The following is an 18291-nucleotide window of genomic DNA, read 5'->3' on the forward strand; positions in this document are numbered from 1 at the left end:
GAGACGACTGGGGCTGGGGAGGGCTGGGATGGGGGGGGGAGAGATAGCTGGGATGGGTGGCTAGGGCTAGAACTGGGGGGGGGAGAGGGCTGGGGGATGGGAGGGTGAGGACTAGGACGGGAGGGGGGAGAGGGATCGGACGGAGGGGAGGGCTAGGACTGGGGGGGGGGAAGAGGGCTGGGGCTCGTGGTGGAGGACAACTGGTGCACCCAGTGCAGCGGGGGGAGGGGTGGGTCTGGAGCTTGCGCTGGGGGGATGAGTCCGGTCTAGGCAAGGGGGCATATTTCTCGCGCTGGGTGGGGGAGGGGACACACAGGTGGGAGAGGGGACACATAGGGGACAAACACAAACAGGGGGACACACACAGGGGGGGGGGGGGGGACACAGGGGAGGGGAGTGACACACAGGGGTGGGCATGTGGGGGCAGGAGAGAGCTGGGGCATGTGTGGGGGAAGAGGGCTGGGGCTCGTGGTTGGGGGTGGGTCTGGAGCACACGCTGGGGGGATGAGTCCAGTCCACATGGTGGCGCGGGGACACATAGTTCTCGCGCTGGGGGAGGGGACACACGGGAGGCACGGGGGGGGGGCACACACGGGGGGGGGGGGGGGGGGGGGGGGAGCACACACACAGGGGGGGAGGGGACACACAGGGGACACACAGAGGGGTGAACACTGGGAAGGGGCACATGTGGGGGGGGGCAGGAGGGTGAGTCTGGAGATCGTGCTGGGGAGGGGTCACACGGCGGGGGGTGTGGAGATCGCGATGTTGTGGGGTGTGAGGGCGGGGGGGTGGGGCTGAATGGAGATCGCACTGTTGTGTTAGGGGGGGGTGAGTGGATATCGCGCTGGGGGTTGTGTGTGTGTGGGGGGGGGGAGGGTGTGTGTGTGTGTGTGAGTGTGGGTGTGTGGGGGGGGGGGGGGGGGAGGGTGTGTGTGTGTGTGTGTGTGTGTGTGTGGGGGGGTGGGTGTGGGTGTGGGTGTGTGTGGGGGGTGTGTGTGGGGGGGGTGTGGGTGTGGGGGGGGGTGGGTGTGTGTGTGGGGGTGTGTGTGGGGGGGTGTGTGTGTGTGTTGTGTGTGGTGTGTGTTTTGGGGGGTGTGTGTTTGTTGGGGGTGTGTGTGTGTTGGTGTGTGTGTGTGGGGTTGTGTGTGTTGGGGTGTGATGATTTGTTGGGGGTGTGTGTGTGTGTGTTGGGGGGGGGGGGGTGAGTGGAGTGGAGATCGCGCTGCTTGTTGGGGGGGGGTTCCGGTCCCGGTCCCGGTCCCCGCGTCTCCTCGCGAGCCGCATTTTGAAGAGCAACTGTAGAAGCGGCCGCCATGGGCCTGTCTTACAGCTCGCTGCAAACCTTGAGCAGAGCCCAGCTGTGGGAATACCAGGTTTGTGGGGTAGAGGGTCGGCTGGGAGATGCGGGTGAAATGTGAACCTGAAACATCCACCTGACGCATTCGTGCTAAACTGCAGGAGCCCGTCGCATTTATTTATTATAGGCGATTCTCCCAAAGACTCCCATCAGGATTGAATCTCATCCAAACCAAGATGACAACGTGGAGGAGATGGAATGGAAAAAATATATATCGTCTAGACAAAAGCTACCAGAAATTACGATAAATTTTGGAGTGAGGACATTTTCACTGAACTTGGAACTAAATGGTTTTACCCCCATTTCATGAGGCTGTGATCAGTTTTTCTCACCACCCTAGGCATCTATTTTCTCCAGTCCTGCTGAAATCTTATAGGTTTCAATCAAATTATTCTAAACTCTAGTAAATGTAGAAGTCAGATTAGTGGACTGGAGTCCACTGTCCATGCCCACTGTTCATTAGGTCAACAACCATTTTCCAAATACCCATCCCTGCCTGTACCTAATTCTTACTGTTCTGCATCTTTAGTTCAGGTAATGGTACCATTATCTTCCAATGCTGCATTTGCATTGCCTTCAGTCATGTTTTTACCTACACATGTGGCCACAACGTCCGCATCAATGACTTCTTTCCCCATCTTTCTACCATTGCTACATATACCTATCCTTGGTCCTTCCCTCTCCCTTCTCTGGCTGCTGCTTAGTCTCATGTACTGCTTCCCTTTTATTGATATGGTTGGCAAATAGCCAAGATCTATTCAATGCATGCAAAGTCAGTAATGTCAATTTGGCAAGCAAACTTAACTGTGCTCCTTATCTGCCCCACAAAGTATGACATTATTCACTTACTCTTTAGTTTTTGTAATAAGGTCAACTTTTTACATTACATTCATCACTTTTGATAGTTGTTCTCAGGCCATCCTTTATATTAGAAATAATTTCCCTGTTGTCATATATTTTCCTATTCATCAGGTTAAGTCTGGAAGAACACAGCGTTCCATTCTGAACCAGTAAAAAAAATCTGCATAGGTTAAGAGGATCATTGTCATTACATTATCTGTTCTTTGCAGAGAAAAGTTCCAATCATCTACATTATGTCTACAAGTATTTTCAATTCTCTTAAAATATTAAATTTTAAACAAAATGTCTCTCGGCCAAGTCAATTTGCAGGAATACTATCCCAATTTATGTTTCAAAACATGAAATACTGCTGAAATTTGAAATCTGAAATCATACACAAAATCCTGGAAATACTCAATTGGTCAGACAGCTTCTGTGGGGAGAGAAATTATTAATATTTCAATTGGAAACATGAAAAGTTAAAAGTAAACATGCCCTCAGTTGCAAAGAAAGAAGTGAATTGGAGAAGAGAAAAAAATTCTCAGTGACTATGTGAAAGACAGGAGAAAGCAAAAAGCAATGATATTTCCCTACCATATGATAAGTGCATTAAGTATCAGACATTTTATTATTGGCCCTCATATATTCTTCAACCCCCTGAAATTAATTGCACTCAAAGAAAAATACGTTAAGGAACCTTATAGAAGATATTTTAATCATTATGTTTATATTTCTACAGGCACTGACATTTTTAACAACAATGGAAATACAGTGGTAAGAATATTTATGTAAACATTGCTTTATATTTTCAGTAAGTGAGAATCAACTGAAAATACTAAGCAGGTCAGGCCGCATCTGTGGGAAGAGAAATAGAGCTAATGTTTAAAATCAAAAACATCTGACAGAGTACAACTTGAAATGTTGTCTCTCTCTTGCACAATGTGGCATGGACTACTGAGTATTTCCAGCATTTTCCATTTTTATTTTCTGCTACTTGTTTCTTTTGTTGAATTTACCATCAGAGGTTTGTGATAAATGATGTCAAATGATGACCTAAAAATCGGCACAGGTGCACTGGTACAAAACATGTATGTTTTGGGGACATTTACTTGTAATAGAGCTTCTGTTTAGATGGATGTTTTTGACATTGAGTAATCAGGTAATTCCAAAATAGTGTTACTCTATCATCCTGTGGCAAGTTGATTTGAGAATGCAGATGAATAGGCTGCTCTTCTGGATTGTGTATGGTACTAGACTCTCAAATGTACCTAAATTACAAGTCAGCATGATCATTTTTTGAATGAGGCATTCCATTCGACCCAATTTGAATCACGTCCCGATTTTGTCCTGCCCGTCAGAATGTGGGGGTTAAAATTGAAGCTAAAAATATTTGTCTGTCAGTGGACTGTTATGTTTTCTATTTATTTTCCTTTCTTCTGGATGTACCTAACGGTACATATTATATGATCTTACATGATCACTCGCTTGGTACCAAGCAAATGCCAATTTAATGCAATTATTGTGAACAAGAATAGCATGCAAAACATGTGAGAAGATGCAGTGAAGAGTGGAACTGAGATTACTTGAATATTTAGCTTTTATAGGTACCAATGTGAAAGCATACACAGAATCTCAACTGTACATATGTGGTGGGCTTTATCGGAGTACACTATAAATGTAGAAGTCACTTATCTATATTCGTGTTGTTCAGACAATTGACTTCACTACACTACAGTCTACCTTTGAAAGATTTGGTAAGATTTAAGGTGGAGACTATCTTATACATCGTACTTAAGATAATTCTTTTTTATTCCACAATTGCTCGCATTTTCCTGAAAGTACCTTCTTGAAATGAGGCGTATATTTTAGCTTCAGACAACTGGTTAAACCGCAGAATGTGTTTCTTCAGGCTTCAGTAATCTCTACAGTATTACTATGTTTAGGATGAGGTATCAATAGAAAGGCCGGTATTAATTGCCCATCCCTAATTGCCCAGGAAGATGATGCTGAATTACCTTTTTGAAGGATTACTGTTGAGACTCTTGCTTGTTGAAGATTGTGCATTGCTTGGCACTTTTGTGGCACAGATGCAACTTGAAATTTGTCAGGCCTTGCCTGAATATTGTTCACGTTTAGCAGCATGCAGCGAGGATTACTACATTTGTTGACGAATCTTGAATAGAATGAGCAGCAAACATCCTCTCTTCTGACGTGATGGAAGGACAGATACTGATGAAGCTGTTGATGGATCACTGGGCCAAGGTCATTGCCCTGAGAAACTCTGCAAGGAAGTCCCATGGCTGGTATAATTGTCTTCCAACAACAACAACATTGGTCCTTTGTGCAAGGTATGACCCCAAATGGAATTGCTTCCTCTTGATGCACATGATGACCTTCCTGTATTGGCTCTCAATGTATATACTTTTTAATCTAGATACATCCTTTAACAATGTCCCCCCTTTAACAATGAGCATACACTATGCGGTTCCCCAGGACACTGATACTCTCACACCAGCTACCTCAAGAATACAGGTAGTTGAAAAGGCTCTGATCATGAAGCAAGATAAGAAACACATTTTGTATAATAACCTTAGTCATAGGGTCATACAGCATGGAATCAGGCCCTTCAGCCCAACTTGCCCATGCCGACCAAGGTGCTCTATGTGTTTGGCACAAATCCCTCTAAACCTTATGTATCCATGTACCTGTCCAATAGTATTTTAAATGTTGTTAATAGTACCTGCCTCAACTACCTCTTTTGGCAGCTTGTTCCATTTACCTATCATCCCCCTGTGAAAAAGTTACCTCTCAGGGTCCTATTAGAGGTGGCAAAGTGGCGCAGTGATAGAGCTGCCTCCTCACATCGCCAGAGACCCGGGTTCGATCCTGACTGTGGGTGCTGTCTGTGTGGAGTTTGCCTGTTTCAACACGAGACTAAACCACACTAAACTATCTCTCAACTAAACTAATCTAAACAAAATCTTAGCTCTCTCACCATAAACCTATGGTTCACGATTCCCTTATTCTGGGTAAAAGACTGTGCATTCAACCTATCTATTCCCCAGATGATTTTATACACCTCTATAAGAAGATCATTACTATAATAACCATACGGTTTTGAAGAATAATCAGGGTCTCAACTAATTGGGTCGTTGTATTTATGTAAGTTGGCATAGTAAATCAAGATATAAACATGGAAATGTCATGTCCTTCTCAGCAGTCCGTTTGGGTTGAGGCGGCAGCAGTCATTTAAACAGGAAACCATTTTTGATGGATGAAAACAGGCTGCATTAGATCCCCTCTCCTGCAAAACTTTCCTAAAATATACTTTGCCTAATGCCTCTCCATCTTGTCTGCTGATGGCTGCTTTGTGAGCCATCATGCATGTTCTACGTAATTAGGGATTCTGAGACCTAGTGCTTGAAATGTTGTGGGTTCCAGCTGCCACTTCTGAGCTGGAAGTAATTCATGGGAGCAATTTCCCAGTGTTTTCATGGCATAATGCTCAAGTTAAAGTCATGCATGCATCATTCACAAAAAAACAGAATTTATATTAATGAAGGGGGATTAAAAGGAATTATGAGTATTAATTACCATTTAAAGGATTGTTCAGTGGTTGCATTTTTTTGATGCAGCAAGATACTCATATCCAATAGTAAAGAAAATCTACATTAGATTGGGTGACCAAATGATATCTACATCAACAATATGTACAGCCATCGCAGAGTAAAATGAATCTGATCCATCTTTCCCAGTACAAACCGTCTTCCAGGCCTGAGATCCATATAGCTATTTATACAATATTGTAAACTGCCATCTCCCACCGTACAATCCCTAGTCATGAACTAAGAGAATTAAGAATTGGTGATCTCTGATGGTGGTTATTCCTTTAGCATTGGTTTTGTGAAGGAAAAGTTGTCTTCTCCTATGGAAAATTAATATATCTTTGCCCTGTCAAATCTTTCAAACTCTTTTCCAGTTTGCCTCGTGCACAAGGCGTCAGGTTCACTCATCACTTGGAACATGCATGATGGATTCATGGAGCAGCTATCAGTAGTTTAGTTTAGTTTAATGATACAGTGTGGAAACAGGCCCTTAGGCCAACCACTCCACGCCAACCAATAATCACCTGTACACTAATTGTGTCCTCATAATAGGGCCAATTTACAGCTAATTAACCTATAAACCTTTTGATGGACTTTGGAATGTAGGAGGAAATGGGAGCACCTGGAGAAAACCCACGTGATCACAGGGAGAACATACAAACTCCGTACAGACAGCACCTGTAGTCAGGATCGAACCTGAGTCTCTTCGCAGTAGGTCTAGATTTATTTTTAAGTGCAAAGGCTGCAACAAGGTAGATTAGGAGATTAGGAAATAATCCATAGGATATGAGAGGATCATTCAAGAGCCTGACCACAGCAGGAAAGAAGTTATTCTCGAATGGTGGTGTGTGTTTTCAAGCTTTTGTATCTTCTACCCAATGGGAGAGGGAAGAATGATGGTACCCGGACGTGGCGTCGAAGGACGAGAAGCCGAAACGAAGAAGTGGAAGCCAAATAACCGAACGGAAACAAAGCTGAAAAGCCAAATAACCTAAAGCGTACGAAGCCGAAAAACCAAATAACCGAAAGTGTACGAAGCCGAAAAGCCAACTAACCGAAAGAGTGGCACGCCTAAAAGCCAAATAACCGAAAGGGCGAGTAGCTTAAAAGCCAAATAACCGAAAGGGCGGGATGCCTAAAAACAAACTCACCGAAAGGCCGGAATGCCGAAAAGCCAACTCACCGAAAGGCTGCAATGCCTCGAAGCCAACTCACTGAAAGGCCGCAATACCGAAAAGCCAAATAACGGACATGCCGTCGCCGAGGGGCGGGACTTGTCAGCGATTGGTCCAGACCCCCGCATCCATCACATCACTGGCCGGGGGAGACGGGGAGGGTGGGGGTCATTTTCCCACACAAGACCGCCCAGGGCAGGAGGGTGACTGGGCACTCTGAACCCGAGCACCAAGGTGTAAGCGGCCGAAGGAGCGCATCCCTCGGGACAGCCCCCACTCTACCAAGGCCACGGCCACTGTTCAATTCGTCTCCCCCATGCGGCCGCACTGTGACGGGCTGTGGGTCGGCAGCGCATAGACACACACGGGGCCGGGTGGAGCAGAGTTGGGAACCATCTGGTCCCTCCGCCCACCCAGAGTCACTGACTGCGATGCACCATCACCGGACCCTGACCCCCACACCAGAGTGATTCACCCCCCTGACCCCCAGAACCCGACCCACACACGTGGTGATTCGCCCGCCCTCCCCCCCCCACCGGCCGCGGGTACAGACAGCCTGGGGCATTGCCAGCCAAAGTAAATTGCTTTTAAAACATGGGGGCACTGAAAAAATACACAAAAGACTATCATAACATGTCCCCAGACTTATTGGATGAAGCCATGAAGACAAAGGCTGAATCAGCAAATCTAATATCATACTTATACACCATTATTTTAAATATAGAAATACCTACAACCGATGGTATTAGAAGAGACTGGGACAAGAACTAGCTAGAAATTTTTCAAAAGAGAGCTGGGATAAACACTTACTATATGTGCATAAATGCTCGATCAACGTACGACATACTCTAATTCAATACAAAACATTACATAGACTATATTATTCAAAAACTAAAATAAATAAACTTTTCCTCAATATCTCACCCATTTGTGATAAATGTCAGTCACAAGAACCTACCATAGCGCACTCTTTTTTGTTTTTTGTATAAAAATCCCCCAAAATTCTGGAACTAAATATTTGAAATCTTCACAAAATTATTAAAAATAAAACTTGTACCAAAAGCAGAATGGATCATTTTTGGAATATCGGAAGGTAACCCCGAATTAAACGTGTTTCAAAAGAACTTACTTAATTACGGGCTAATAATGGGGAAAAAAGCTTATACTCAAATTTTGGAAAAATGCTCCAATACCAACAATAAAAATGTGGATTTCAAACATGTTCGAAACACTACACTTGGAAGAAATGAGACTCCTCCTAGCAGGCAAAGCAGACCACTTCCAAAAGACGTGGTCTGCATTTATGAAACGATTACAAGTATAAGGTGCAATAGTAATTTAAAATATAAATGGTACCAGGATCTGGTAACGGGGGGTATAAAATAAATTAAAAAAAAATAAAAAAATACGGTTGGTATATCCTTTTTTGCGGAGTTTTGTGTTACAATAGAGCGTTTGTTTTTCCTTTTTTTTCTTTTCTTTCTAGGGTCTAATTTCCTTTCTTTACTTCCTTCTCTAACTTCTTCCCTAAGGGGCTTCCTTTTCCCAACGCTTTCCTGCACCTTCACGATTCTTGCTCACTTTCCTTACTTCTTTTATTTCTATCTTTTTTAAAGCTCGAAAAACGAAGTGGTACAACAAATGTATTAAGATATATGTGATGTGTATTATTGTAATTTACTGTACTTCTAATAAAAAATAAAATAAATAAATAAATAAACATGGGGGACACACGAATTCCCTGGCGGGCCGATGACAAGTGTACATGACAACAAATAATTTTATCTCCTCCCACTTCCCCCTCCCCCCTTGACAACAAGGAGCACATTTTATTTATTGTTTGAACACAGTAATACCGTCTGGTTGCCTGCGTAACGCACACAACAAGCTCCCACGCACAAAACACCAGATAATCTGTAATCTGTTTTAACCGAATATGGACACAAAAAGCTGGAGTAACTCAGCGGAACAAGCAGCATCTCTGGAGAGAAGGAATGGGTGACGTTTCGGGTCGAGACTATTCATCAGACCTGAAGACTGAGTCTAAAGGGTCTCGACCTGAAACGCCACCCATTCCTTCTCTCCAGAGATGCTGCCTGTCCCACTGAGTCATTCCAGCATTTTGTGTCTATCTTTGGTGTGACAGTTGTCTCATCGGCTTCATGTATTGCATGCATGGAAGAGACGCTAGGCGTTTACATGCCGCTTGCATCTATTCATCCAAGTGTGTTCTTAATGAAATCTCACATCTTTGCGAGGGAGGGATGGAATGGATGTAACCACCGGCTAAAGCAAAGGCATAGGTAGGACAGGGAAATAATCCCACCATTTAATTAACCAGGTTCCTGAATGTAAGAACTATTTATACATGTAACATTTTTGTTTTTAAATCAATGTAACTCTATTTTGATTATTAATGCCGAGCTAAAATCCCGTCCTGTGGGAATGGCTTGTGGCAGCTGATTTCATAGTGCCTTCATTGTTGGTAGGTGCTGATCTTTCACATGGAGTCAGTGCCAGTTTTGCCAACCTCCATAGCCGCTCTGCATTAGTGGAGTCACGTGAAAGTATCTCTTGATACTGGCGCTGGAGATTTTCAGCATGGAGGCAGCCGTGCCCATAAACATAGCAGGTCATAGAGTGATACACTGTGGACCCTTCGACCCAACTTGCCCACAAGACCGCCCGGGTTTTAAATTTTTTTTAAAATTCATATAACATCCCGAAATGTTGGCCGGTGTAACAATGAAGGCACTACGAGGGAGGAGGAGGGAGAGCGGGAGGAGATACAATTGTTCGCTGTCATGCACACTTGTCATCGGCCCGCCAGGGAATTTGTGCCCCCACCCCCACCACGTTTTAAAAGCGATTTACTATGGCTGCCAATGCCCCGAGCTGTCTGTCTCCGTGGCTGGGGGGGGGGGGACACACTGTGAGGGTGTCTTGGGGGCGAATCACCCCGTGTGTGGGTTGGGGTCAGGAGTGAATCATCCTGGTGTGGAGGTTGGGGTCCAGTGGTGGTGCATTGCGGTCAGTGACTCTGGGTGGGCAGAGGGACCAGACTGTCCCCAGCTCTGCTCCACCCGGCCCCGTGTGTGTCTTTGCGCTGCCGACCCACAGCCCCTCACAGTGCGGCCGCACGGGGCAGACTAGGCGGAGAGCGGCCGTGGCCGTGGGAGAGTGGGGGCTGTCACCTTGGTGGCCAGTCACCCTTCAGCTCCGGGCGGTCTTGTGTGCGAAAATGACCCCCACCCTCCCGTCTCCCCTGGCCAGTAATTTGATGGACGCGGGGGCCTGGACCAAATGCTGACAAGTCCCGCCCCCCGGCGACATCATGTCCGTTATTTGGCTTTTCGGCATTGGGGCCTATCGATGAGTTGGCTTCTAGGCATCCCAGCCCTTTCGGTTAGTTGGCTTTTCGGCTTTGTTTCCGATCGGTTATTTGGCTTCCACTGCTTCTCTTCGGCTTCTCGTCCTTCGACGCCACATCCGCACACGGAATGATCGGCGTCTAAATGGTTCTTGATTATATCGGCTGCTTTTCTGAGGAAGCATGGTGTAGATGGAATCAATGGTAGAGAGGCTGATTTCTGTTATGGACTGGGTGTGTTCACAAGTTGACACATTTCCACAAGTTTCCATATTCTTAGAACAGTTTTATATATTTTCAAATACTCTGCTTTTTCATTGACTTGCTATTCATTATTGTCGATAATCTTCCAAATTAATATATATTCAAAGCTTCCATATCCTATCAAATCATTTTTTAAACTTTCCCAGTTTGGCTTGTCTACTTCACATAAATCTCTATTTCTATTTTCCATCATTCTTGGTTTCCAAGACTTGCCTGCCCCCCAGTGGTGCATATTTTACAGAATTCCATTGTAATTGGTAAGTTTACCACCACAGGGATCTACCAAACCATTTTTTTCAGAGTGTGTTTGCATCCTGTGGGTGGGCTGTGGGATGTTAAAAATATATTGCTGTCTCTAGTCCACTAATTAAATGTTGTTCCGCGATTAGAACCCCGTACAAGGTATTTTGCAATAATTCAATAATAGAGGGACTACCTGGTCCCAATATTGATGCACAGTGTATAACTAAGTGGTTAAATGTACTAAATAACAAGTAGGATTTCAATGAAAATAAGTCACAACTAATATCATGTTCACAATGAGGATAAATATAAAGTTTTTTTTAAATTCCTGTTACCATCACACGCCACATTTACGTAACACTTTGATTTTTTTCCAGTTCCGCATTAAATGTTTCAATTCCTTTTTAGCTTGTATCATAGTTAAATTAGGAAAACCAGTTTATTTCAATAACAACACACTTAGAGGATCTCATCTAGCATTTTATTTTGCTGCAAACAAGTACCTGACTTAGATACATAACCTTACAGACCCTTATCACTGTGCTTACTCAGTGAATGTTACGTTAAATCACACTGAAGCAGAGATGCAAGTGTAATAATCCCAATAGACTGAAATAGTCGTTTGAAGATTTTGCTAATTGCCTTTATATACATCTTCTAATGGGTTTGCCTAAGAGCTTGTTTTCAGAACCAAAAGGAAACGTGCAGCTGCAACAGTTAAGAATGTTGAGGTGCATAAAAGGATATATCACTATAGAAATGACATATTTCTCTAAATATATTAACGTCATGTGATAGAAATGCAACAATAATGTTCAGCTCTTTGATAGTCCACATCTTCTTGACCCGAAACATAGCCAGTCCATTCCCCCCACAGATGCTTCCTAATGTACTGATTTCTTCAACCACTTTGTGTTTTAATTAACTATCTGCTATCTGTTAACTATCTTTAATTGACATCTGTTATCCATTCCAACAGCAAGATTGTACCCTTTTAATGATGTATAATAAAGCATTTTGATAAATATAGGGATTAAGAAAATGTGAATGATACAAGCTAGTTATTTGGTTGATCGTAAGGAAGAAACCTCTGGGACTGCAAGAAGATCTTAATGAAGTTGTAGCGGCCTGGACGAGGTCAGGAAAAGGCCAGACGCCAGGCAGGTTCAAACAGTAGTCTTTACTCTACACAGCGAGAGCACACCATACACAGCAAGAGCACACACCCAGGGAGGTCGGGAAATCCCATGGCAGACCAACACCCCCGTCCCTCTATCGGCGAGGGGGATGATCCAAGGAGTGGCCTACCTCCCAGGGACTGCCACAGGACCCCCCCCCCCCCCCCCAAGTACCCGAGGCACGAAACGGACAGGAGGCCGTACACGGCGGCCAGCCCGGGTGCAGACCATGCCCGGCACAGGAACAGGCAATTGACCAACAGGTGCAGGGGACGGAGTAGCCAGAGAAGGAGGTACCCTATACAGTAGGCGCCCTCGCTTACTGGGCCACGCTATCAGCACCGGCTGATCAATATCAAAATGTGCTGGCTTCAGCCGCGCAACCGAAACACTCATGCCGACCCCCCATGTCTAGGACGAATGTGGAAGAGCCATGCTCTAGGACTCAGAAGGGACCCTCGTACGGCCGCTGGAGAGGTGTCCGATGAGCACCCCTGCGCAGGAAAATGAACTGGCAGTCCTCCAGAGCAGAGGGTATGTGCGGACGGAAGAACCCATGACGAGACCGGCGCCAACTTGCCCACCGTCTGCCGAAGATATTGCAGAGCGTCCGAAGGCTGCTCCACCTGGCCCTGAGCCGGCGGGATGAACTCCCCGGGCGCCGTCAACAGGGAGGCATAGACCAACTCAGCGGAGGAGGAGGCCAATTCCTCTTTTGGTGCAGTGCGGATCCCCAGCAAAACCCACGGCAGAGCGTCCACCCAGTCTGGATCATTGAGCCATGCCTTCAGGGCATCCTTAAGTTGACGGTGAAACCGCTCCACCAGGCCGTTCGCCTGCGGATGATACACCATCGTGTGGTGTAGACAAACACCCAGGAGGCGTGCCATGGCAGACCACAGTTCCATAGTGAACTAAGGCCCCCGGTCGAATGTTATGTCCAGTGGCACCCCGAACCGGGCGATCCAGTGCGCCACCAAGGCTCGAGCACAAGTGGCCGTTGAAGAATCAGGTAGCGGAATGGCTTCAGGCCACTGCGTGAAGCGGTCCACGATGGTGAATAGATAGGTCATGCCCTGGCATGGCGGCAGCGGCCCCACGATGTCCACGTGAATGTGGTCGAACCGCTGCCGAGGGATGGTGAAACTCCTGCAACGGCGCACGCACGTGTCGTTGCACCTTGGTGGTCTGGCACAGGATGCAAGTGCACCCCAATGTCCAACCTCCTTCTGCAGCCCGTGCCACATGAAGCGCGAGGCTACCAGGACCGTTGTCGCCCTGATGGAGGGATGCGCAAGCCCATGGAACACCTCAAACACCCTGCACCGCCAGGCGATGGGGACGATGCGACGGCGGAACTCCAATGGAGACATCGCACAGCAACGTTGCGCCCCCAGGACCACAGTCAATGTCCTCCAACTGCAGGCCCAAAACTGCCGTACGATAGGCGACCATCTCCTCATCGACCAGCTGAGGCTGCCAGGGCGGAATAATTAATACCCTCAGCGACTTGGAGAACCGCGTGGACTGCAGGTCGCGATAAGGCGTCGGCCACCCTGTTGAATTTGCCTACAACAGAACGGATGGAGGTGGTGTACTCAGACACATTATCCAACTGCCTCTGGTGCCGGGCAGATCATGGGTCTGAAACCTTGGCGAACGCGAAGGTTAGTGGCTTGTGAGCCGTAAATGCAGTAAAAGGCCTCCCCTCCAGGAAGTAGCGAAAATGGCATGCGGCGAGATACTGGCCACTGTGAGCGACTGGCCACAATTATGTCATCCAAGTATACAAAGCCGAAGTCCAGGCCGTGGCACACACAGTCCATAAGCTGCTGAAAGGCCTGCGCATCGTTCTTCAACCCAAACGGCATCCGTACAAATTTGAATATTCCAAATAGCGCTATAATGGCCGTCTTCGGGATATCGTCGGGGTGGACCGGAATTTGGTTGTACCCTCGCACGAGGTCCATCTTGGAGAATACCGATGCTCCGGCCAGATGGGCATTGAGGTCCTCAATGTGCGGGACTGGGTACCTGTCGGCGACGGTCACATCATTCAGGCGACGGTAATCCCCACACGGGCGCCAGCCCCCGCCCGCCTTGGGGACCATGTGGAGCGGTGACGCCCATGGGCTATCAGAGGGACACACGATGCCCATCGCCTCTATCAGGCGGAACTCCTCGTGAGCCAGACGAAGGATGTCTGGCGCGAGACGACGCGCCCGGGCATGCACAGGCAGGCCAGTAGTAGGGATATGGTGCTTCACCCTGTGCTTGGGGATGGAGGAGCGGAAGTGGGGTTCAAGGATGTCCGGAAAAATCTGGCAGGATGCGTGCGAAAGTCGCATCCACAGAAGACGGGGCCATCAGGGCGTGATACGGGATCACCAATGCGGAGGAAGACCGGCTCCAGACAGTGCAGTACAGTAAGTGGATATTGATGAAATTTAAAGGACAGAGTGACTTTGCAGTGGTTATCCACAGATTCCTACAATTGGATTAGGTAGTGAAATGAACCAACAATGCTTTATGTTTTAGGCATGAAATAACAGAGCTGAGAATTGTATAAATAAAGTAATACAGCCATACTTGGAATCGCTATACTGTTCTGGTTGTCACATTACAGAATGGATATAATATCTACCAAAAAGGGTTCACAGAAAGTTTACAAAGATGTTAGAAGGGATAGAGCTAAGAGAACATATTGGTTAACCTGAAATTATTTTCTATAGAACAGATAAAACTGCAGGCAGTTCTAATTGAGGAATATATAGGGCAGATACGAGATTGATCCCAGGAATGATTGGGATAACATATGATGAGCGTAGGCATTGGGCCTGTACTCGCTGGAATTTAGAAGGTGAGGGAGTTTGAGGGACATTGAAAATTACCGAATAATGAAAGGCCTGGATAGAGTGAGTGTGGTAAGGATGTTTCCACTAGTGGGAGAGTCTAGGACCAGAGGTCATAGCAAGGATGTACCTTTAAAAAGGAGATAAGAATTAATTTCTTTAGTTAGAGGGTGGCGAATCTGTGGAATTCATTGCCACAGATGGCTGTGGAGGCCGTAAATGGATATTTTAAGACAGAGATTGACAGATTTTTAATTTGTAATGGAGTCCATATACAGTCCATATAATAGTCCACTGGGTGGCGCCTCACAGCTGTTCTTCTTTTCGACTTTTTTTTGTTTTTACTGTGTCTAAAAGTGTGTTTTAGTATGTTTTAGTGTGGGGGAAATAGGAGGAAACTGTTTGTCAGTCACTTACCTCGGTGGAATGTTACTTTTCTCCTTGTCGCATTTTCGCCCTCCCTCGCGGCCTAACAGCTTGGATTGGTGTGACCTCTCCCAGAGTCGGGCCCAAAGCTTCAGCAGCGGGTGCAGAGCGGACTTTCCATCGCGGAGCCGGGTGATCCTTTGCCGGGGATCGCCAGAAGAAGTGCTCCGTTCGCTGGCCCACGGACTATTAACATCCTGAAGCCGCGGTCTGCGGAACTTCTAGCCGCAGGTGCGGCGTGGACTTTCCATCGCAGAGTCTGGGATCCCTCGCTGGAGATCGCCAAAGAAGAGCTCCGACCGCCGGCCTGCGGCCTATAACATCGTGAAGCAGCGGTCTCCGGTAGGAAGCGGCCGATCCGGGACCTCCAAGCCGCGGAGTGTCCGTCTGTCCCGACGTCAAAGTTTCGAGCATCCCGTCGAGAGGACTTGTTCATCGGGCCGTCCGTAGTAGCAACTGCGGAAGGTTCATGGCCCCGACCACGGATGAACAAAGGAGGAGGACTGACTGAACGTTATTGCCTTCCACCACAGTGAAGAATGTTGATTCCACTGTGATGGCTGTTCATGTTATAGTCTCTTGTGTATTGTGGTCTTTTTGATTGTGTGGCTGCATGGTAAATCAAATTTCACTGTACCTGAATTGGTGCTTGCGGCAATAAATGTGAACTTGAATTTGAACCTGTCAGGGATTATGGGGCGAAGGCAGGAGAATGGGGTTGAGAGGGAATGATATATCAGCCATGATTGATTGGCGGAGTAGTCTTGATGGGCTGACTGGCCTTATTCTGCTAATAGATTTTATGAACATAATGTTATTAATATGGATGGATTTCCTTTGGAACAAAAATCATTAATAAATGGACATGACTTTAAAATAATAGATATTAAGATTAGAAAGGGAGTTGAAGGAAAATAAACTACACTTAAATGGTAGTGAGAACCTGTAATCATTTACCATAAACGTGGTGGATGCTGACACTCACAACACATTCTCCATTCCTGGTCGTTTGAAATTACATTCACAACCATGAGACAACTTAGATCCTTTTGAGAATTCCTTCAGGGTTCTCAAGGCGAAATTCAACTATTTGGCTGCTTAGGAAGAAGCTTGAAGTGTTCACAGAGGGCCTGATGCTTTATCGTTGTTGCTCGCTACATAACCATGACTAACATAAAATGTGCAACCTCCATCAGCTACATCAACAACAGAAGAAGGAGGTTGAGGACAGATGTATGGAAATGTAGTGAGGTCTCTAGCTATACTGTCAGAATGAGATTTATAGCATTAAGATTCTCTTCATATTCCTACTTCCCCAGTTTTGGCAGTCCAGACTCTAGCCAGAACAACTGTCCGCTACGCAGGCAGATTTTTGTATAACGAGTTAGAATTACTATGTCTGGCAATCGTCGTCGACAAACACATAATTTTTCCTTGGCATTCATTCGTGTCATCATTGTTCATTTCCCACAAAACAAATATTTTTGCAAAAACCATAAATCTGATAAATATCCCTCAACTGGCTACTTTTGTACTGGGGCTGCAATGGCAAATGAAGTATAGTGAATGCAAAACTTTGAACTCCATTCCCTCCAAATCGATGGCATAGTATTTGAGATGGGCAATCTTTTAGAATGCTGAAGAAATTACTATGATTGCCTCCGTGAGTGTAGCCTCAACTCACTGAAAACGCTACCTACCCACCTCTGAATATTGCTCCAACTGTGCTTATGATTAAAAAAGATGATGCAGATGATCAAAATCTGAAATAGAAAATGCTGGGAATGCTCAGCAGGTATGGCATCAGCAGAAAGAGGAACAGTGGATTCTTCAAATTCAAAAATCTTCCTCATAATTGAGAAAATTAGAGGTAGAACACGCCCACCAGGCCAAACTACAAAAATGGCGAAACTCAGCCAACATTATGATACAAAAAATGGTCGACAACGTTTTTTTTTCCAGCATCTGCAGTTCTTTCTTAAACATACAAAAAATGGTCAGTCTTGATACAAACTGAAAAAGTAACAAGTTATTTGGAGATTTCAACATTGAGTTCTGCAGCTTGCCACATATCCCAGGATAGATGAGGGTGTGTGTAGTGCAGTGGCATCTAGTGAAGTGTAGTGTGGTGTTTAGTTTAATTTAGAGATACAGCATGGAAACAGGCCCTTTGGCCCAACGAGTCTGTGCTGAATAACGATCATCCATACACCATTGGGGCAGCATAGCGATGCAGCAGTAGAGTTGCTGCCTTGCTGCATCAGAGTCGCAGGTTTGATCTTGACTATGGGTGGTGTCTGTATGGAGTTTGTACATTCTTCCTGTAACCGTGTGGATATTCTCCGGGTGGTCTGGTTTCTTCCCACATCCAAAGACATGCAGGTTTGTAAGTTAAGTGGTTTCTGTAAATTGTCCCTAGAGTTTCCACGCTGTATCTCTAAACTAAACCTGTTCTATCTACACACTAGGGACAATTTATAGAAGCCAATTAACCTACAAACCTGCCCATGGTCGGAATGTGGGCGGAAACTGGAACACCTGGAGAAAACCCACGTGGTCACAGGAGAATGTACAAACTCTCTTTAGACAGAACCCATAGTCAGGATCGAACACGGATCTCTGGTGCTGTAAGGCAACAACTCAACTACTGCACCACTGTGCCACCCCAGTGTGGTGTAGTGGAGTGTTGTGTATGTGAGTATCTTTGTGCTGTCTTTGGTCGATATGAGATTTGTTGCAATCTCCAGTGATCTTGATCAGGTATGTTAAACCTGGGGCCTCCGTTGCACAAACCCAGGCCCCATCTGAGGGCTCCGCCATTCCAGGCTCTGTCAGTCGCGAATTCCGCTGACCCGAGCTCCGTCGGCCACAGGCTCCGACCCGCGAGGCTCCGGCCTGGACTGACCCGTGATGCTCCGGCTTCTCCGCGGCCATCTTGGAGACATCGAGACCACGGCGGCTTGATTAAGGCATCCGGCCAT

General features: G+C 46.2%; 1 protein-coding gene across 2 annotated transcripts in view; it reads left to right on the top strand.

Annotated features, from left to right (window-relative positions):
* Positions 1-1251: 1251 nt before the first annotated feature.
* The window catches only part of LOC129697360 (calcium and integrin-binding family member 4-like), a 65668-nt gene continuing 48628 nt past the window's right edge, over positions 1252-18291 (top strand). For both annotated transcript variants that reach the window (XM_055635824.1, XM_055635825.1), the window contains exons 1-2: positions 1252-1373; positions 2937-2971. In XM_055635824.1, the coding sequence (XP_055491799.1) occupies positions 1314-1373; positions 2937-2971 (95 nt within the window). In that variant the 5' untranslated portion in view covers positions 1252-1313. The remainder of the gene's footprint in view (positions 1374-2936; positions 2972-18291) is intronic.

This window comes from Leucoraja erinacea, chromosome 5 (assembly GCF_028641065.1).
Source record: "Leucoraja erinacea ecotype New England chromosome 5, Leri_hhj_1, whole genome shotgun sequence".
NCBI lineage: Eukaryota > Metazoa > Chordata > Chondrichthyes > Rajiformes > Rajidae > Leucoraja > Leucoraja erinaceus.